The 23,045-nt window shown below is 38.4% G+C and overlaps 1 protein-coding gene across 5 annotated transcripts in view; it reads right to left on the bottom strand.

The window, feature by feature from the left end:
• Positions 1-9,204: 9,204 nt before the first annotated feature.
• Positions 9,205-23,045, bottom strand: part of LOC139719377 (peptide methionine sulfoxide reductase MsrB-like) — a 51,223-nt gene continuing 37,382 nt past the window's right edge. For all 5 annotated transcript variants that reach the window (XM_071630792.1, XM_071630793.1, XM_071630796.1 and 2 more), the window contains exons 2-6: positions 19,024-19,129; positions 18,105-18,182; positions 15,650-15,678; positions 12,548-12,645; positions 9,205-11,907 (exon numbers count right to left, since the gene is read on the bottom strand). In XM_071630792.1, the coding sequence (XP_071486893.1) occupies positions 11,788-11,907; positions 12,548-12,645; positions 15,650-15,678; positions 18,105-18,182; positions 19,024-19,129 (431 nt within the window). In that variant the 3' untranslated portion in view covers positions 9,205-11,787. The remainder of the gene's footprint in view (positions 11,908-12,547; positions 12,646-15,649; positions 15,679-18,104; positions 18,183-19,023; positions 19,130-23,045) is intronic.

The following is a 23,045-nucleotide window of genomic DNA, read 5'->3' as shown; positions in this document are numbered from 1 at the left end:
TGCAGTGCACTGGTACCTTGAGTGGAAACACCACCTGCTGTGCATTTCTAGCCATCATGGAATGCTATTTCTCACTTTATTTTTTCTTTGTGGGAAATGTGGAATTTTTGTGGCTCATATTTACCCAGGGAACAAGGGTGTTGACATCTTTTCCTGTTGATGTGATGATAGAGTGAGAGGAGCAGGACCAAGCAGCTCAACTGAACCGTCCTTCGCAATACACGTTGTAGGACCTAGACTCTTTCCGAACGCGTGCCACGCTGCTGTTGGATGGATACGGAGCTTCTCCACCGTAGTCTGCAAGAATCTGTTTCACGTCTTCGCAAATCTGCCAAGGCTGGGGTTGCCAAAGTGATGAATAGGTATAATTAGTAATGGAGTACGGTGTAGTCTGCGCAATGTGCTCGTGCTCAAAAAGGATTTTCCAAAGCAGTGAATGTTTGCATCGTGGGAAGCGGTCAGGATGGATGAAAGAGTGTACTTGTACCAGTCTGAGAACTTACATTTAAAATGAAAAATATGATGCATTTTGTGTGTAACAACTGTGTGTGGAGAGATCATAGATATTATGCCATATTGTACATAAATATACTATCAAAATTTTGTAAAAAACTTTAATTTTTTTTCATGACTTACTAGACAAAATGTCAAGGTGTCTACCAATGAGTTATTTTCTTTTCACAATTTTGAATCTGAACGTGAAAATCAGCTCCTCCCAAACAAAGACAAAATTAAAAAAAGATTACACCTGAATAGCGGTTGTCTAACAAAGAAATTAATCAACTGAAAGTGACAGAGTGACAATGTAAAGCCGAATACGGACTGCAACTGCTGAAGTTGGGTGCCTAAACTAAGAATTAGAAAAAGTATTAAGATAACGCAGTTTGTAGAAATTATGTTTATGGCAGTGGGAGAATCTGCCACGTTGTGCTCGCACAAAAGAAGAGGACAAGGGATAAGTTGAGGAAAAGTGTGTGCAGAGAAATTCAGTTGGTTGCCAGTTCTTGGCTGTATTTTGTTGTGATTCTGAGTACGCTGTGATTTTTGTCACTAATTGAATGGCTCTTGCAAATCCACGAGAGGAAAATTGTAGAAAATTTGCAGGTGGGAAAATCGAGAAGCACACAATGATGACGGAAAATGATGATGCTATATGATGTCATTTCTAGTGGGGACAATGTTCTCTGGGGAGTTCCATACGAGGGAATGAAGATTTATTGTAATGAGATACAACGCTATTGAGAGTTGTCAATGGAGCATCACTTGGCCCGTTTCCTGTCCTTTCTTTGAAATGTAGAGTACTTCAGTTCAGCTCTACTGCTCCTGTGTGAGCGAAACAAAAACATACCGAGTCGGAAGTTATGTCTTTGTTTTCTCATCTTGCAGGAGCGCAAATATTTTATCTTTATGTTGAGAGGACTTAAGGTAGCAAATATGTATGCTTATAATATGAACATGTATGCATTAATTTTTTTTTTTGTGGGGGAGGGGGGCAGTGTTTTCTCATTTTTGTTTGGAGACTTCTTTTCGCAATGCAGACATCTGCTCAGTCCTTGACTTGCAACTAGATTTGTTTTTGTATTTTTTTGACATGTGCAAAATATGCGGAGATGTCCCTCCCTGGTACTTTGTTTGTTGCTTGCCTATTACTGTATGACAAGATGAGGGCCTTTAAGAGATGTATGACAAACTCCAGACACCTATTGGTGCCTCTCTATTATTCAACGACCTTCGTTTACTCAGGTTTTGTGATATTATGTGTCACTTCTCTGGCTTGTGCATCTGGTCTTTTTTTTATGAACGATACCATGTGTTCATACATCATATAAGTGTGTACATATGCAGTATATATATATACATGTATATATACCGATATATTTTATAGGTATAGGTGTATTTGTATACATGCAACACTGATTATGTCTGTTGATCTCCCTAAAGCTGTGAACCACTTGAGACGCCGGGCTAGGATTACTTTGATGAATATCTCTCCTTATCAAGAAGATGAAAGGTGTGTTGTGCTTTTTATGCCAAGCACGAGATGTCACCAATGATGTGTCTTGTGTATCGAAAGAGGTTGTTGTAGAAATATAAAGACGTCAGAAAGCTGTGATGTGGGATCTGTGTAATACAGAAATCAGAAAATGGTTGAAGGATTACATTTTTTACCTTTCTCGGAGTTTACATTTCAATTTTTTGTATGCTGTCTCGTGATTGTTGACCCAGGAAAAAGGACCAGGTGAATGCAAGATGAGATGGCTAGATGCCACAACTCATTACATGCCATACAGGGTGAAAAGAGTCCAAGCAAAGTAATGATGCATTTATACAGCATAGAAAAGAGGCTTTTGATTTTGGAGAACTCTTTGTGTAAAGGACTGTATTGTTTTGCTTCTTACCTGTGGATGTCCTGATGTATTTCATATTTCAGGGTGGACAAAAAGTTATTAATTTCTTTCTAGTTATTAATCTCGATTGACAGCTCATGGTTTGATTAGTTGAATGCTCCAAAAATCCAAGGTGAGGCAGTCATTATAAATGGATGGCAGACAAAAAGATAGATTTACTTTTTTTTTACACAGCATCAAAATCATTACAGATCTCAACCTTAGCCCATCATTGCAATGTGCTTTGATGCAATCATGCTTATAGGAGTAGGAATGGCAGGTAGTTCTTAAACAATTATAAATTTTGCCTGATTGTGGAGTATATTCTTACTCTACGAAATCATTTTGCGTGTATTTATAGGAATGACAAGACATGCCAGAGACTAGAATCTTGCATGTTTCAGAATGCAGTCTTTTGCATGTACGTGCCTTGAAGGGTGTAAATCACTGTGGTGTCAGAGAGCAATGAAATCCTGGAAATATCTTTTAAGAGCAAATCAATGCAACATCAAAACATTGACAAAGTGTCTTAATGGACAAGGTGCTAGAGACTTGTGTGATTTGCCAATGTGTATGTCTCATTTTTTGTAAAGAAAATAACGTAGAAACAACATCCACGGACATCTTCCCTCTAATTGCTTTTATTTCTACTGTACGCAAAGCCCTTTCTATGTTCAAGTGTGTGATTCATTTTGATGAGCCTACATCGATTGAGATGGATGTTATAAATATATAGTCAGGTAGTTGCGATAATCGATCCTCAAGGGAAAGCAGTAAATCAATTTGAGAGTGATTTTATGCTCTGTGAAGATATCTTGTACGATAAAGTACTGGTATGCATTCCTTTGGGAGATTCCCTCACGGTGTATTATTATAATTTCTTTTTGTGTCTCTTTCTTCGACATTATTCTCTTTGTGTCTGTGCTAACCTTTAATGTCGAGCCTCATCACGTGTATTGTACATACATCGTAGTTTAGGATATAAGTATGTGTGCCTTTTGTGTCACATACTAGTTCAGCTAGTGCAACATCACTGACATGTGAAGAATCTTGGTCCATTTCCTTCTTTTTTTTTTTCCTTATGATGATGATATTATATGTACCAGTACACTAATTTGATGCTGTGTATAATGAGTGCTGATGATGTGGAAATTATCGAGGTATTGTTACCAACTACTGACACAGGTGTCGTTCTGATGCAAATAATTACTACTGAATATCTGAGTGTATATAATGTATCAACCAGAATTTGCACATACATAAATATGAATGTAAGCCACAACCACTATATGATTTGTTCAGATTGTCTCATGATAATGCACATAATCAGAAACACTTCAGACTCCAGAGGGGGACATTTAGATCAGTCTGTTTAGATGTAGAAGTTATATGAACTGGATAGTTGTATTTTATATATCTGTACATTTTGAACGTATATAAATTAGCAGCAGTATTAGATATATATATGTATGTATGTATATGCATATATACAGATCAGTGTGGCTGCATTTGAGATGTACTTGAGACATGGATAAGAATATCTTAGACTGAAAAGACAGTGTCCCAAATTTCTCACCAATTCCAAACATTCTGTGTTTCGTCATTACAATTGGTATATTCATGGCCATGAGCACTTATGAATGGAAAACTCTTAATGCATCTGAAATGAAAACAAGCAAACAAACAAATATAGAGTTGGGCTGGCTAAATTCTCAGTGGATTTCTGATTATCATCCTGCTAAAAAGTTGTGCTAATGTTTTATGTCACAGTCTCCCTGCTACCCACTTTCCCTCTCAAATAGACTACTTAATTTCACAAAACTATGAAAACTGCCTGATGCAAGTGTGACAGGGAGTTCTAGCACTTGATCTTCAACATGCAAGATTGTTAAATCACAGGAGAACTGAAATAGGCATTAACTTCACAGTACAGCCAGTGGAATAATTGCCTTTAAAAAAAAAATATGTCATCGTAAGATACCAGATAGGAAGACAAATTGTGCAAATGCAGACTATGTAAACTGCATAGATATTTTGCGATTGCGTATGTATATCAGACTTATTCCAAAGGTAGCAACAATCCAAAATGTTTACTTAATGTTGCAATGATATATAGTTTATTTTTGTGATGATGCATATTAAAAGCTCCTTTATTTTCAAAGAGGTGCATATTCATGAAAAAAAAATGTGATTATGGTGTATAGATTCCGCTTACAAGGAGTATGTATTTTTGAGGAGGAATCCATTTGGAGCGGACAAAATGTTGTGATAGAGCTTTTGACCTCTCCTGTCATTGCACTGGTATGTACTTAATATGCCCACCCAAGAACACTTCAAGCTGTTGGGCGAAAGTTGACCTTGAGCTGAAAGTCATGGGTTTGAAGAGTTTAAATAGGTAATCAAGTCTTGGTGAGAGTGCCTGATCACTTGGGTCCACTAGGATGTCATGGATATGGCTAAAAATATCTGTAGATAACAAGCGGAAACTTGATGGCAGTATGCCTCAACGGTCACTTGGTCATCCTCCAGAATATTCTGGAATACTCTAGAATGATATGCTTGAGGAAAGTACTGGAAGTCCAATCAGTGGATGCATATTTAATAGGGGACATCCAGTCCAAATATAAGTTAGTGTGATAAAAAAACGAGTAAAATCTTATGAGATTAACGATAAATATTTAACTGAAATTGGATGAAAAACAAGGAATTTATGACATTTTGAAGTTTTGCTAATTTCTGCATAACAGTTCTTGTACAGTGGCTATGAATATGCAAATGCATGAGCTAACCATGTCATACCCTCCAGGGCTCGACACTAACTTTATTTTTCGGTGGCCCGATGGGGCCACCAAAATCATCAATTTCAAATTTTTGGTGGCCCGAAAAAAAAATTGATAAAAGTCCATTTTTTTTTGTGATAAGTCGCACACTCACTGCATGCATTTATGCATTTCCGGCGCAAAAAGTTACGAATTTATTGACACACTTTTCAAAAAATTTTGGTGGCCCAAGGTGGGCCACCAAATTTGCCCTTTTCTGAAATTTGGTGGCCCGACTTTCATTTTTGGTGGCCCCGGGCCACCGGGCCACCGTTAGTGTCGAGCCCTGCCCTCACAATTTTCCATTGGTCGTGTAAAAAAAAAAAATGAAAATTCAATGTTTCTGTCATTGAGGTCTGAATCATGATGTTATTCCTGGTTGAATAACTTCAGAATAGTGATCAGTTAGATATATAAGGATTTGAGACTCGGGCATACACTGTAATTGCATTTGAATGAAAAACTGGAAATTTCAAAATTTTATGTACAAACTGTATGGCAAGTTCTGAGGGAATGACATGCTGAATTACCAAAAATGTGAAATGTCATAACTTCCTTATTTTTCATCCAATTTCGATCAAAATTTTACTGTTAAACTCATATTTTACTCTTTCTTATCAGACAAACTTATATTTGGGCTGGATTTCCCCTTTAATACTTTCAGGGAGGGATGAGTCTCATTTCTCATCTCAGCACTCAACAACTTTCTCTTTGTTGCTCTGGGTTACCTTGTTTGGCAAATGGATTGTTGTTGTGATTTTTTTTCGGGGGGGGGGGGGGGGGGGGGAGGGGGGTTCTTTTGCAAGAACCGCATGTCCTGATCATGATTTCTTGGCAATCCCCTCCAAAACTGCACTACCCATTCCTATCATACAGACCAAAATCCTCCGTTTCCTTAAAAAGTTATGATCCCATGAGAAGCAAGCAACATATGTACGCCCCCTTTTTTTTTTGAAAAAATCAACCTTCTTCCCTCTTACAATTGCGAATAACTGTCTGCAGTCAGATGTAAATTACCTGTTCATTTGATGCTGGTATCCCAGTCACATGGTACTTTCACTTCATGATAAATGATATTATGTGATCTAACCTTGGACAACTCCAAAAGGCTGGTGTGGTATTGGGTGAAATTTTTTTTTTTCTTGCAAACTCATCTGAACATGAACTTTATTAAGTTGCAAGACATTTCACCACCCACTCATTCCTTACTTGAATTTATCTTTCATGAAATTAAGATTATTGATTGCCTGCTCAACAAGATGTGTAAAATTGATGAATTTCTGTGAATGAAATTCGTGACTCCTAGCAGTGTTGATATATATATTTGCAACCATGTACAGTATTTTTTCGTATGTATTTAAAAAAAAAAGATATGTGGTAGCTGTGTTTACAGAAAATCCCTTCATCATGATCATGTATTGTTTCAAAACGAGATGGGATATCATCGGCTGTATTAAAATAAATATGATATACATGCAAGCATTGTTCTTTGATCCTGTGGTTTTGTCTTGGCCCCGTAGTGTCCTTTAAGATTATGCGACATAAAATTCTATGAAATGTCGCACATAGCAGTCAGAGATTGAAAGGTTTTGTAACATACAAATACATGTTGGTTTGTGTTGATTCATGATACCGTTATTATCACTTTTAAGGTGAAATAAATATCTAAAAACAATCCGTATATTTTTGAAATAATTTTTCTTCTATTCTCCTTCAGATTACTTGGATACGCCCACAAAAAACCTGAACCAAGATTCTTGTTGTGACCTCATCTGTCAATCATTGCTAAAGTACTAATATGAACAAAAGACATTGGAATGCCTGAGACCGAGCATAACTTGCATGTTCCCTCACCATGTCTTTTGTTAGTCATATTAATATCACAGAAACATGCGAGTTATGCCGAGTCGAGGGGAAGGTGCATTCCAGTGTCTTTTGTTAAGACATATCAGTACTTTGTGATTGACAGATGAGGTCACAACAAGAATCTTGATTCGGAAGGTTTTTTGTGGGCGTATCCAAGTAATCTAAAGGAGAATAGAAGAAAAATTATTTTTAAAATGTATGTATTGTTTCTAGATATTTATTTCACCTTAAAAGTGATGTTACGGGCATCATAAATCAACAGAAATCAATATGCATTTGTATGTTATAAAACCTTTAAACTGCAATAAAACACCATGTGAAACGATTTGGTTTCAGTAGAATTAGTAAAATTAGACTGAGAGTACAGCCAAAGTTTTATCAAACTGGGATTTAAACTAACGAAGTCGTGACATTTTGAAGTGGCAAAAAAACTGCAGTTATAGTTATCAGTTTCAAGGACATACAGTCTGACCTTTCCTATCCGGACATATCTGGACTGGCGCTCATCCTGATGAGGGATTTGGCTGGATATGGGAGACTCAATGTTAAATACATGCAGCTGCCTACCCAATGGTAGCTACACATGTACATTGTACATGTACATCTTTGTAACCTATTGAAGGTAGCGTACACTGAACTCTGTCTTTGCTATCAGTGCAAGATTATTAGTGTTTTTTTGTTTTGTTTTGTTTTTTTACCAAAATTAAATCAATTTGTTTAGAATAATATGTAATTTGTGTGAGTTTGTGGGGGAAGTTTCTTTGGGTTTGAAATCACACTTTTACCCATAATTACTAGATAGGAAAAAAAAATTATGCCGAGATCGGATCCCAATAATAGAGAAATCCGGATAAAGGGAGGCTGGATAGGAGAGGTCGGACTGTATGCCAATTAAATGAGGGGATGGTGTCATTTCCTTACCTCTCTCCTACAAAAAATAAAGTCCCTAAATTTTGTATCCTTGAGATGAAATAAAAAAAAGAAAAGAAAAACTCAGAAGCTTTTGTATCAAATTGTTGAATTGAGATAGCCAATGATTTATATAGGAAGCTGTTGAAATTGCTATTAAAATCATAACTAAAAATATGACTTTTACATTATTTACAAACTGGTGTGCAATTTATTGAACTTTTACCATTCTGTTTGTCAGACTTCACTTTTTTTCTTTTTCTTTTTTCATTGAAAGCATGGTGGGGAAAATGCATACAAAAAAGGATCAAACCAAAGTTAAGCAAAGTTGATAAAATAACAAACACAACAGCAATATTTTACATTAATTCTTCAAAACTGTCCCATTTTATTCAGTTGCTCAAATTGTATGTACAATTGTACATTTTCATACATTCTTACACATCGTATTTTCCACTCCCCACACCCCCCTCCTCCCATCTTGTGTGTCTCTTTGTCCCCTGGAACATTGCCCGTGACCTTTCATTTGCCCATCCAAAATCACCTGTTAAGGGACTACTACTGTACATGTACATTGTATCTCTGAAAATCTGCAATCAGTATTCAAGTCACATCATCTGTACACATGTACAATACCATGAAAGATTTCAACCTTTGAGGAATATGATACAATATTGAAACGTGATGCCACAGCAGTGATAAGTAACCATGTGCTCCCACTACCGCAGCAAACACAGGTATACACTTCACGTGAAGACACATTATCTAAGCATGAATTCTTAGCCTTCTCCAGTTAGGCCATGATGGGAATATATAGGCCTATACTCCTGAGCGCTTCCACAGCAATGTGCTTTAGGTTTGCAAGAATTTGGTTAAATTCATACACTGAGAAGTAGCCACGTCAATTACATTGCATTAAATCATGTTGCCAGAAAACCTTCCCGAATTGGAATTATCTTCCAGCACACCGATGAACATGGATTTCAGAGTGGAACAGAAGGATATATAGATTAACTCTACACTTTCATATAAATTCAGACTTTTAATGGTCATACATGTTATCAGTAATTCAGAAAAACGATCTCGTTAGTTCTAGGTACAGAAGTACATTGGTATTTTCACACTTCTGACCTAACTGCTATTGAAGACGAAAATGTTTTTGCGCATTGAAGCAATTTGATCTACAGACATAGTCATAGGCATGCAATATCATTCACGTCATAATTCATCTTTCAAAGGATTATTTCAATCACTTCAAAATTTATAGGCCTTATCTGTCAAATGACATAGACTAAGGAACATTGCATTTGTACATTTCCCCTGTCTAACCTTTAACTACATTTAAAGTCTTATAAATATCTTACTCTCATAAAAATATACCATAGACATTTGTATATATATATACATGTGTATAATGCATCTTACATGGTTTGCAATGAGCTTCATAGAAATCAATCAAACAGAACCCTAATTATTTTCAAACTTAAAAAGGCTCGCTCAGTTAAATCAAGGGTCTAAATTCTGTGCACTAGACTTTAACACAACCGTAACGTTGTCCCAACAACCTTCATGTGAAGAAGTGTACTCACCAATGAAAGGCAACAACAAATTTTGGCACTTGAATCGACAGAGACCTAGACTTTACAGCCGCTACACAATCATATTCAACATTTTAAACAAATTAACAAACAAACAAACAAGTCTATGTCTGATATAGTCCTTACCCATTTTACTACTTGACTTCATTTCCCCTACATTGTACATTCACGCAAACCTTATTATATTTCAGGAATGCTTTCTTCACCATATCTTGCAACAATAGGGAGCTTTAGATTTGCAGCGTGGACGTTTGAGAGGACGCTGGAGCTGGACGTTCTCCTTTTCCTGCGTCGTGTTGAAAAGTAGCTTTAGATTATGCCGAGACGCAACCTATCAAAAATAACATGGCACTCCCATATGATCGGTGCATGAACTAGCTCTCTACGTCTGAATTGAGCGGACGTAAAAACAGCACACAACGCGTAGTGAAAACTCAGACAACGCGAGCTATAAATAGATCGCGTCTGATAAGCGATTTTGCGCATGCTCAGAACATGTTTTTTTCCTCTGAACGTCCCTGTCGCGAAAATCTAAAGCTCCCTAATTGCAAACGGTACAAAGATTTCACTGCTCGAGGCTGATTGGCTCTTTCTAAATGTGTCATAGTAACCGCAATTTTTGTAGATCACGACTGCACATATCTACAGTCAACTTTGCCTAAGTTGAATCTAATGGGAACAGAAAAAATCCTTTGACTCAAAGTGAATTTTTACGTTAATACGCAACAGAATTAACACAAATGTTTTTATATACAGCCACTGTAGCATTTTCCTTTGACTTGGCCTATTTTTCCATTTGAGCGTGGTTGATGTCGGCGAGGTTGACTGTACATATTTTTATACAGACCAATCACCTGACTTACAGAAGGGCAGAACAGAACCCTGTCTTTCATGACCTGTACAGTTCTAACAGGATCAGTGGCAGAAAGCTCTACTGGTGAAAGAAAAAAAATATCCATTGCAACAGAAGTCTGGAAATCACAACAAATACAGAAGGCCTTACTTCACCCTTGTCCAATAGCCACTGAACTTTCACCTCTGGGCTAACAAGACAATTGTCTACTCAAAACTTCCACTCATGAACATAACCAGTATAAAATTGCAGCTACACACGAGCAGAAACTGATTTCAAAGACAGATTCACTACATGAAATCGACAGCAGGGAGAGTGACAAATTCCTGCGACGATACAAAGTCAATGGAGTTTTCTGTTTCTCTTCAATACACAATTCAATTTGCCAAAATTTTTCACTCAGAATGCTACACATGGCTAGTACTACTACATGCCCAGTGCTATCACTTGCCCTAGCACTTTGAGAATCAAAGTGAAAAATGCTTGCATGGAATTCCTGTTTTTCTAATGGTATAGCAGGCAAGGTTAAGATGGCCATCATCTTTAATATCACCTTTAAAGTCAAAACACATCCTGAAGAAACCATGTTTCACATTGCAAGTACAAAAAGAATATAAACATACACTACGAGTGGATATGTCTTTGTAACACATACAATGTACAAACGAAGAATTGAAAATATACAGTATTTAAGTTTGTGCACAGCATACAAGGTAAATCAGCATGAATGGACAGTAGATTCTGTTTGGAAAAGTGATAGTTGCTTATCTTACCATCCATGTGAAGAAAAAAAGCATATTCTTGATGTGTATCTCACAAAAATACCTCTATAGAATTATGTCACAGCACTGCCACAGGTCATCAATGGACTGATGATTTCTTCATGATTTCTTGAAATTATTTGTTCCCATATCACAAAGCTAGCTTGCTAAAAATGGAGAGCGCATACATCAATACCCAAATCACCATCAGACATATATATATATAATTTCCTTAATGTTAAACAAATCAATAATCCCTTGTTGAATATCTACTTATATTCACTGTATCAACAGGTCATATCAGTACTTATCAAATATACCAGGGTCTACGGAAAGATGCCATGATTTTATAGCCACAATGTATCTTGATCAAACCACTTTCATCTATTTAGACTTTGTGAAGAGCATTACGAGAGAAACATATTCTGGTTACTATGCCAGAGAAACAGAATAGACAGAATTTAACTCTACTATTGGTGTAAAGTTGAGAAGAAGGCCTTCTCAGAGGCACACACACTGAATAGTACGGATGTGTGCATCACAGAAGATTGCTTGCATTGTCTGCATTTTGCATTTTTAAACAATCTTTGGAACTCATAATTCTGACTTGGGCTTGTCCTTTCCCTTGAAGTTGAGGGAGGCCGAGTTGATGCAGTAGCGCTTGCCGGTGGGCTGGGGCCCGTCATCAAACACGTGACCAAGGTGAGCACCACACTAAAAGAGAGAGAGAGAGAGGGTGAAGGAAGAAAGACGACATTCGGCAACAATCATTACAACATTTCATCATAACCAACCTACTTTTGTGTCAGCCAAATCCTTGATATGTAAAGGATGCATAGATTCTTTATTCATCTTCATTCTGACCCAATGACATTTCTAGTAAGAAGGCAGTCAAAAAGTAACAACAAAATTATCAACAAAAGAAATGAAAGAAATAAAGTATTTGTGTAACTCATCAATAAAGTTTAATGCAACTTGGACAATCCATTAAAAAAAAATTACAAACATTTATAGTTTTGGTTAAATTCATGTGCTTTCATTACTAGAGAAGAAGGCTTCAACAGTTCATGATGGTAAAGTTAAAACAAAGAATGCCACATGCTTTCACTTGACTTGAAATGTAAGTCCATCAGAAGAAATACATGGTTTTAATGCAGAGTTTAATACATATACTTAGCAACTTTTCAGCGACTAGCCAGAATTTCTCCAAACTTCACTGCTGAATTTAAACCAAAATGTCTGCATTAACTGACTTCAAACTTATGTTTGGGAGTCACTCCCACTCCCTTGAGATCACTTTGGCAAGGAAGTCCTCTCTCCCGATGTGAGGACAAGACATTCATGCCCTCCTCACCTTGGCACAGACGCTCTCAGTGCGATGCATGCCATGGGAGAAGTCCTCCTTCCTTTTCACCGTCCCAGCTGCAGCCATCTCTGAGAAAGAAGGCCAGCCTGGAAGGGGAGGATGGAAGGAAACACGTTACCCAAAAACAATGGAAACAAATCAGAAATTGTCTCTTTTTTAGTGCATCTGTATTACAGAAATTCAGTAGGGCCATCACAGACTGGCTATTTATCATAAATCATATCTGTGAATGTACTTGTGCATTTAAGTCATGTGTGAGCAATGTAAAACAAAAAGATGAATGAAATTATCTATCCATTCACACACACAAAGACATATTTTTCATTTCTTCAGCAAATTTTGAACATTTGATGTGCAGTAAGCTGGCAGAGGTAGATAATGGGAGTGGCACTGACGCACTCAACAATCATAGCATATAGACCGATTCAATTTCGATGACCTATTCACCTACCGCCGCTAGCGGCGCTATAACGGTCGCCATAACTGGGGGCCAACGGGGGCTTCCGCGAGCTAGCTACCCAGAGCGAGTTGCACTTGCAGCTAGCAGCCTAGCGTACCCATCGCACATAGTTAGCCGGGCCTGGCCGCTGTGCCGCGGCCGGCAACCGCCGGCGCCGCGCTAATATTGTGATTGTTTACTCACTGTGTAAAAGTCATTCAGCCGCTTTTAATGCCCTTCTTTTGGACAAATTGAGTGATTCAGACATATTGATCTACTTTGAAAGCTTCAAAGGAAGGATCAGGAAAACACATCGTGCAGTCGTTGGGTGCACAAATAACAGAAAAAATGGAAATGGAAGCTGCACGGCAGTGTGTGAAATTCAGACACCGCTGACGCATGATAAATTAGGCAAAATTAAAGACAATTAAGCGAAATACAACGGTATAAAAATGCACAGATTTTGAAACAAACTATGTCTACTAGATTCTCTATTTAATTAGGTTATCACTGCATATTCGTAAAATATGTTGTTCATCTTAGAAGACAAGTTTAGACCAAAGATCAAAGAATTTGATAATTCACTGATTTATTATTTTTTTTACAAATCCTTGGTGTCCTACTTGCCAAAGTTAGAATACACTTAACTGGCTAGACTTTATTATTATGACAAACATTTTAAATGTTTCAAGATGCGTTAAATTCTTATATTGTTTGCACTTCTTCAATGTTCAGCACTGAATTAACCATAGGCCTATTCAATTTTGGCCTGGAACTCTGAATTTGACTTTTGATAAAGTGATACTTATAAATATTTAACCATGGATGGTGGCAAACATCCGTTTCATAATCACACTAAGAAAGTATGATTTAAAATCACTTTTGTAGATTATGATATTAGGCATTAGCGTGATGTTATGCAAGGTTACTTCGACCTAAAACAGTAGAAGTTTTGGTTGTATCACATCATGCGACGTAGTCGTTACGTAAGTTTAGGCATATACGGCCTAGAAACGCCTTGATTTATATTCCGTTTGGTTTGCTTAGTTAGGCTTGCCTGAAGTTATCGACAACCGTCGTGTAGGGTTCTAGAAGTCAATTGTAATAGGTCTAGATCTACTCTGGACTCTTGCCTAGATTTCTAGACAAGATCTAACGTTAGACAGATTGTACCCTGCTGGCCCGACACTCCCGAGTAAAGCCTAGCCTGCCCTAAAAAGGTTAAGTTAACCGATAGCTTGCAATTTATTGTGCCATATCTAGCTCAAGATTCTTATTCATTATTTGTATTTAATTATATCAGTTAACTTGTCAACAGCCTAGGCTTATTAGCAAGACGTCTGCCTGCGCCTAGCAATAATTCTCCCCAGCGGTTTTTATTCTCTTCCACAAAGAATCTACGGGGCTTACACGCGAGTACCCAAGTCATCGCCAAAGAAATAGTCTACAAACATTCACGGATCGTACCGATATTTACCTTAAAATTCAAGTTTTGGCTACAGCCGTATGTCATCTACCCTGATTCGCTCATAGTCGGTATAAGTTGTTTAATTTCATTTATTTTTAATTAGCTAGCGAAAAAAAAATGTAGACTCTAGTTGTCACAAAGCCAGATGCGTCGATCGCTGCCAGCGCCAGAGATAGCTAGCTGGCCGGCTGGCGCCGGGTGGTATAAGCACTGGCTGCCGCTGGCACCCTTGCTACGCACGCAGGGCGCTTGCCGACCCAGCCTGTTTGGCCCCCATATATGGCGTCGCCTTTAGAGGGCGCACTTCCATGAACAGTCGCTTGAATCGGTCTATAGAACAGTCAGGCCATTTGTGCCCCAAGCACTGATGGTTAATGAATGTTACAGCTTTTTTAAAGTAAAAGTCATTTGTGTTGAGATATTACTTATCGCTTGCAGTGTCACAAAAAGGATGATAGTTGTTCTGATGGTACTCGAAAAAGTGTAAACATACAGTGGATCATATATCATAGATTCACTGTCACCCAGAATGTAGCTCCACTAATGACCATCTCTGATTGATGATGATGATGATGATGAAACAGCATTTATATAGCGCCATTTATCTGGCTCTTTGTATCCAACTTGGAAAATGGGTCAAAGCAATATTTAAATTTCGCATGAATTGACAATCACAATGGGTAATGATAGAGCAGGCATGCCACGGTCATATAGTTCCCAGCACCACCCAACCTGTGGTCATATAATATCTTGCTTGTACTATATGCACATCCACCGTTTGTATATATTTGAAAAAAAAAATACAATCGTGTTTTCTACATTGTTACTAATTTTCACATTTATTTTGTCAATCTATGTTTTTGCAATTATTACAAATATGTTCTGCTTATACATTACATATACATTTTCTGTTTATTTCATGGAAATGAAAATAAGTTTGAATCTTGAATATGATATCTGTGGTCATCCTAAACACGAGAAAGAATCCACTGAACTAAGGTGTTGGTCAGATGGTCACACATCTACAACGTAGGATTGCAGTCTCATCTCACAAGGCAATGTAATAACTTCATTTTGTTCAAGTCTGCTTCTGACATTCATTGGGGTTGTGATTCCATATCACAATAAAATGTTGGACAACTTGACTATGAGAATCTAGACATACTGAACTATTTGACCTTACCTGACCCCGAGTCATACTTGTCCGAGGATCTGCAGAAAGTGGGTTGACAAAAAAGAAGAAGGATTGATTTAAAAAAAAACAATCTAAAAAAGGACAGTGAGAATGATTTCTTGGTAAGTGTACAGATATCAATCCAATAACATTCTAAGATGAAATCCTTAGGTAAGTATACTGTTGAGAATTTGATCTTCTTTTAAAATGACATGGGAGAATCCTAAACATATCATAATTATACTGTACATGAATCACACTCTAAAATAAAACAATGTCAGCTGGGACATTATCAACCATTCAAATTGAATAACTTTTCCTGACCACATCACTCAATTTTAAACAAGTTAATGAGAAATGCAATGCTAGGAACCCAGATCACATTCTTTCAAATACTATTACTTTAAAAATCATAAATATGCAGTGAATTTTTGACAATTTGACAATCCATTTTCTGAAAAATGACTGCATATTCAATCTTTCCCCGCTGGTTAGGGACTTGGAAATACATGAACAAACCACACACTTACATCTCAAACTTTATTGGAACTGTTTGAAATGTCAAGCATGTCCGGTCTAACCTTCTGCAAAAGCTTAAAGGACAAGTCCACCTTCATATACATAAGGATTGAGAGAATGCAGCAATATTAGTAGAACACATGATCAGTGAAAGTTTGAGGAAAATTGGACAATCCGTTCAAAAGTTACGAATATTGTAAGTATCTGCGCAGTCACTGCTGGAAGAGAAGACTACTACAGTGTATGATGTCACATGCGTACAACTATATAAGGAAAATAAAAAGAGAATTTCACAAAACTTTACTATTTTTTAATAAAGTGCACATTTCTTCGACTTGCTACTGACGTATGTTAAGGGTAATATTACTCCCCCTGCCTTCTGAAAGAGAAAAGTCGAGTGTTCTTTTGTTATGCAAGAAAAATGGAAATATGTTGAATTTTCTTTATTCTTTCTTTATGTTGTTGTACTCATGTGACATCACAAGCTATAGTAGTCTTTTCATCCAGCTGTGACTGAGCAGAAACTTCAAAAATTCATAACTTTTTAACGGATTGTCCGATTTTGCTCAAACTCTTACTGATGTGTTCTACTAATATTGCTGCATTCACTCAATCCACATGTCTATGAAGGTGAACTTGTCCTTTAATTAGTTCCCTGAATATATGTCTAGTAATGTCATTGTGATTGTTGCTTTGTTTTCTGTTGAGACTGGCATCACATTCTTCAAAGCAGCAAAAAAAAGCTGCTGAAAACTGCTTATCCAATAATGGCGAGCCAAAGGAGTAAAATGGAGTCAAAAGGGGCCTTTAAAGTACATAGTCTATGAGTACATACATACTCAGTATTGCGCAAACACATTCATCCTCAGGCTACGGGGCACAGAGTGTGCTTAAAGGTCCAGTTTACCTTTGGGAGCAGTCATTTGAAAAATGTTCAAGATATCGCCTCTCATGCATATGTGTAGGTCTGTTGTACCACAAAACACCCTCCCATATAAAAGTTTTGCAATGAAGCCTAAGATATAAGGAGATGTCAGTATTTTTCTCAATAAACCGTAACGGTATACGGTTTAGTCTGGAAACATTTTCATTATAACTATTGTTCACATTTTGTATATTTAACGATACTTAGCATCGATTTTACTGATTCAAATTTTCACAGTGGTTGTTTCTATCCCTAACTCACATTTTAGAACTATTTTAAAGCACTAATGCTTGATTTTTGTTTCATCTGCAAATGGTAAATTATGCCTTTGACAGGGAAAGCAATGCATCTAAACTTTTAGCTATGTCTCACATTACACCAGCTGACACACAAACACACAACTATACACACTCTCAATTTCACATGTATCCATTTCCCCAATTATTTTTTTTTCTCTACAAGATGGCTAATGCCCATTGGCAAATATTGCAGAAAATACTGGAATGTCTACAAAGATTTGCAAATATCACAAATGAGACAGAGCCACCAAGCAACAGAAACAGAGGCAGAAAAAAAAAATGTCTGCATATTTTATAACACGAGTACCCAAGGTCTAAAGAAAAACAACAACAAAACAACGTCAACAAGCACCTCATTATAGTTAGATCATATGTTACAACTAGGTGTGGATTCCTGTTTAGTATGCCTAGACAAAAGTAGACTGCAATTCAAGCAAATTTTAGATGATAATTCAAACAAACTCTACGAATATAATTGACGAGCAGAATCACAAAAAGCTGCAAAAAGGCAGCACTGCAGTCACATGCACTACAGAGCTTTTTTTTTTTTTTAAGGACAGAACAAATCTATCACGGCTGTCTGACAGATGACTGCTGGCTCTTATATCTGCAATGTGAGCATGCTGAGTACGCTCTAGTGGTTGGTATCTGCGTACAACCCTAAAGCCTGCGGACGGAGCAGCCGAATACTAAGTACAAATCATTAAGGCTGGTGACTCACTTAAAGAGGAGGGCGTCGCAGACGATGCAGTGGTAGTCCCCATTAGCCTTCATCTGGTAGTATTCTCCGGTGAAGGCCCTTGGGAGAGATAAAGATGCACATTATGGTCACATGACCTGAATAGAATATCCAGTCTGGTAGGAGTGTGTTAGGGACTCGTAGTTAAATGTCGCACGCCTAGCAACCTACTTCAGAAGGGGTCGTATCTGCTTAATATCGGAGATCAATCCGAGACGATGAAATTTCTTAAACTGACATGCAGTCAACCTCCCCCAAGTCGAATCCATAGGAACTGGAGAAAATCTTTCGACTTTAATTTTGCAGAAAAACATGTTTATATGCATCCAGGGTATGATTTCTACTTTGACATAGCCAATGGTGCTTATTGTTCAGTGTTTTCAATTCATTTTCTTTGTAGGATCTGCCTATACCACGAACATTCGTACAGTTTCAATACAACGAATGATGGACTAAATTGTGCTTTACCATCTGTAAATACCAGAGACCACCTCCAGAGACAATCAAAAGCAAGACTGTGAAGTTATGTCAAATTTCTTAATCCACATTATATCAAAGGCAAGCATCTATTCTTCATATCAGATTTGTAGAAACAGAATCTTATATCATCGGCATGAACCTAATTGCTCGACTATTAGTTTGTGCTGTTATTGTACAATTTTCTCCCCATCCCACATACAGTGTACATTAGTTTTACTGCAATATCAAACATGACAGCACATTGTACCTGCTAAACTGAAAATTCATACACAAAAACAGGCATCTACAGATGCGCATTTCAAATGAATTTGTAAACACCTCACTCATTTTATCTTTGCTACAGACATCATATCTTAATTTTTTTCTTTTCTTTTCAGAATTTGTGTCTATCATCAGCCCTTCACTCTCATCTTCTCATTACCTTTCGGTGCCTTTCTCCTGTGTGACTTGATATTGCATAGGCGTGAGTCTTTCCCTGAGTTCATCTTTGTTCACCTTCACCTCATAATTTTCTGGCTGTGTACTTCCTGTGGAGGGCAAGAAAAGAGAGAGAGAAAGCAGGAGGAGAAAGATAGACAGAAGGAGAGAGAGAGAAGGAAAGAAGGAATAGAAAGTGAGAAAAAAGGGAGAGAACATCTCAGGTTATTACGTTGGAATGTTCAATGTCATATGTACTTTCATCACTGCGAAGGTACACTTGAGGTATGTACTCTCTGTTGTGTTATATGAGTGCACTACATTTATCACAAGTGTACGCATATTCTATGTATTCTATATTTGAGGATACGGTCAGAGCAGCAGTCATTACATGACGCTAGTTTGTGATAGTGGATTAAAGTTGTTCATTTTATCGTTAAACAACTATGTCCTCTGTTCATCATTGAATCTGGTCCACTATTACAACATGGTGGCAGCGGTGCCGACACGGATTTATGCCAAAACAGCACGGAACTAAAGTTTTCTTAGGGAAATTCATCATGAGTGACTTGTGCTGAAACCGCCCGAGAGGACACTGCGCACAACACGTCTATGTGTTACGTCTACTGCAGATACGTGCATGGACTAGCTGAACGACTCGTCTTGTAACACTGTGCGTGAGTAAACCGATTATTTTATCATCCATGCTGCTCATCAACAAATAACGATACGAATACATATCATCGGATTGATGAACGCTTTGCAGAGCATCCTATATTCGTTTCTACATCGTTAGACATAGCTGTGTAGCTCATACAAAATGTTGTCAGAACATTTTCATCGCACGAATCACTGACATTCGCCACACACATTGGACAGTTGCAGTTCTGTAAACAAGCATTGTCGACGCGCACCGTATCCAAGTACGCGCAATACCCGAGCGTTTCAACCAGGGACTTCCATTGTTGACGTAACAATAGACCAAGTTCGCATTACCTGAGCGCACCGTATCCATTGACATCCATTGTTGACATAACAATAGAAGACGCAGATAGACGCGTATTATCCTGGACTGGCCAGAAATGTGTTTGTCTTATCGGCATAGCAACGTGTATTGCGACATCATTGCTTCTACCGAGACCATCACTCAGCGGAAGGATATTTCTGACAGAGCATACGCAGTTTTCCGTTAATCGCAGTTCATCTACCCTGCCTGCAAGCTACAACGTAGCGAGGACGGACAATCAAGACACGGCACGATCCAGACCGAGATTGAATCCATATGCAACCAGATAAAAGAGATGAGAATGCGTACAATTCATTAAACTATCTCCAGACATTTGAACACTTGCGTGTGGGCAATTACATACATTCGTTATTTGTACACATGAATGTTTAGACATACAATTGTATTCCATCTGTGTATTACTGTGGTAATCTTGACATCTAGACATGTTTCGATGTATTTTGGAGAGTGTACACTATTGATACATGTATATCAGTAGTGATTTTGTGTCACATATTTCTGTGTTTGCAAACTATTATTGATTTGTTTACTTTGTAAACTATATCTATAACCATTCAGCCGTAAGTTTGCACAGTGTGACGTTGATATCAAGCATTGTATCATTTGTATCTCCAACTTAATCTAAATCAAAACGCACGATGGCAAAGTATCCAGAAATGAATTGGAATAGTGCTGATGTGCCGGAAGAATTCAAGTTATTCAAACAACGCATGGAGTTATGCTTCCAAGACAACGATGTCCAAGACCCAAAGGAGCAAGCAATCAAAATCAAAATTGCAGTAGGAAATGAAGGTTTGCGTAGAATTAACGCATCCGGTCTATCCAATGAGGATCAAGAAAAACCTGCAATGTTGTGGTCTACTCTTGAAGGTCAATTGAAAGTCAAGCTAATTTTTCGCATCCACAGACTGGAGCTGATGCGATATCGTCAACACGCAAATGAAACTATCGACGAATTTGTAAATAGATGCCGGAGTAAAGCCAAAGAATGTGACTTTACCGAAAATGAGCTCTCAGAACGCGTGACAGAGCTAGTCATTGCGTCTACACCTATCGAGGCGTTCCAGAAAGATCTTCTAGACCAACCCAAAGGCTACAAGATAGCAAACCTCCTTGATGAAGGCAGGAAATACGAAGCCATAGCCGTAGGCAAACAGTGTCTTCGTTCGATCGACTCCTCCGCAAGCAACGTAGATGCTCTATCACATAACCAAGATAGACGCAAGAAGTGTGGTAACTGTAATTTGAATCATCCACCACGAAAGTGTCCAGCCTACAGAGACATTTGCAAAGCCTGTGGTTCCAAAGGACACTGGGCTAAATGCTGCAGAAAGACAAAACACAGAAAAGTGCTTCGAGGACGAAGTCCAAGCAGAGGACGCCAAGGTGATAACCGCAGTTTTTCACCACGAAGACAGAAGACACCCACCAGGCAGCCAACCAAACAAAATGTAGCCGAATTCTCCAAAGAGCCAAAAGGAGAAACCCAGGAAGATTTTGAGGAATTTAACACTATCGTACTGGGAAACGACCTAGATGCATCTATCGATTCTGTGCATCAGAAAGAAGCATTCGTGAAGATTGGAATTATCTGTCCCAGCAAACGTGGACAACACATCTTACATGCAAAGGTCGATACCGGAGCGAGTGGAAATACACTCCCTCTACGGACAATCAAGGCCATGTATGGAAGCAGGTGGCAAGCAGTTGTACACCCGACTTCAGCACGTCTTACCGCATACAACGGTTCCCCGATACATTGTTTGGGCACCCTTCAGATCACGTGCAAGTACAAAGACTCCGAGTGGAGAGATCAACTTTTCTACGTGGTCGATGTCTCAGGACCAGTGATAATTGGACTACCTATGTGCAGTGAGTTACACGTGGTAACAATCCATGAGATGCACCCTCAGAGTCGTAGTCCAACTAACAGACCGTCTCCGTTGAAATCTGTCAAGGACCTGCAAGTGCTCTATCCGGACCAGTTTGATCATATTGGTAACTTTCGTGGAGAAGCAACACTACATGTCAAAGAAGGAGCTGTCCCCACCATTGATGCTCCAAGAAAGTGCAGCGTCCACATCAAAGACAAACTGAAGTCTGAGCTTGACTCAATGGAGAAGCAAGGCATCATCAGACAAATCGACCATCACACCGACTGGTGTAGTTCGATTACTACAGTTCTCAAGAAAGATGGATCCTTGAGAGTATGCCTAGATCCCAGGAGATTAAACCAGAATCTCAAACGATGTCCCCACAAGATTCCAACTCTTGAAGAGGTCAACCCAGCTTTCTCCGGAGCAAAGTATTTCTCTAAGCTCGACGCGAAATCCGGATATTGGTCTGTTCACCTATCCAAAGAATCCCAGGAGCTGACAACTTTTCGTACTCCATTTGGCAGATACTGCTACACACGCCTACCTTTCGGACTTTCTGTCAGCCAAGACTTGTTCCAGCAACACATGGACCGTATCGTTGGTCAAGTAGATGGATGCATCTGTATCGCTGATGATATTGCAGTTGTTGGACGTACCGAGGCAGAGCATGACAAAAACCTCCACAGACTGATGGAAGTTGCCCAAAGAGAAGGACTTGTCTTCAACAGTACGAAGTGTATCATCAAAACTGACAGCATCAACTTTTTCGGCTCTGCATATACCAGAGATGGCATCCGCCCTGATCCACAGAAGATTGAAGACATTCATGCCATGCCAACACCTCAAGACAAAGAAGATCTACAGAAGTGCCTTGGTCTTCTTAACTATCTCGCTCCACACATCGCCAACTTCTCTGAAAAGGCATCACCATTACGTGAACTACTGAAGCGAGATGTGCCATTCACATGGCAAGACGATCATCAACATGCCTTCAACGAACTCAAGAAAGCGATCTCTGCAGAATCTTGTTTGCAGTACTATGATCCAAGGAAGACAACGATCCTAGAAGTCGACGCATCATCAAAAGGCCTAGGAGCTTGCTTGATGCAAGAAGACAAACCT

The sequence above is a fragment of the Diadema antillarum genome, unplaced genomic scaffold (assembly GCF_040938485.1).
Source record: "Diadema antillarum isolate AM-2024a unplaced genomic scaffold, OU_Dant_1.0 scf00000109, whole genome shotgun sequence".
Classification (NCBI taxonomy): domain Eukaryota; kingdom Metazoa; phylum Echinodermata; class Echinoidea; order Diadematoida; family Diadematidae; genus Diadema; species Diadema antillarum.
This window is presented reverse-complemented; position numbering and strand designations above follow the sequence as displayed.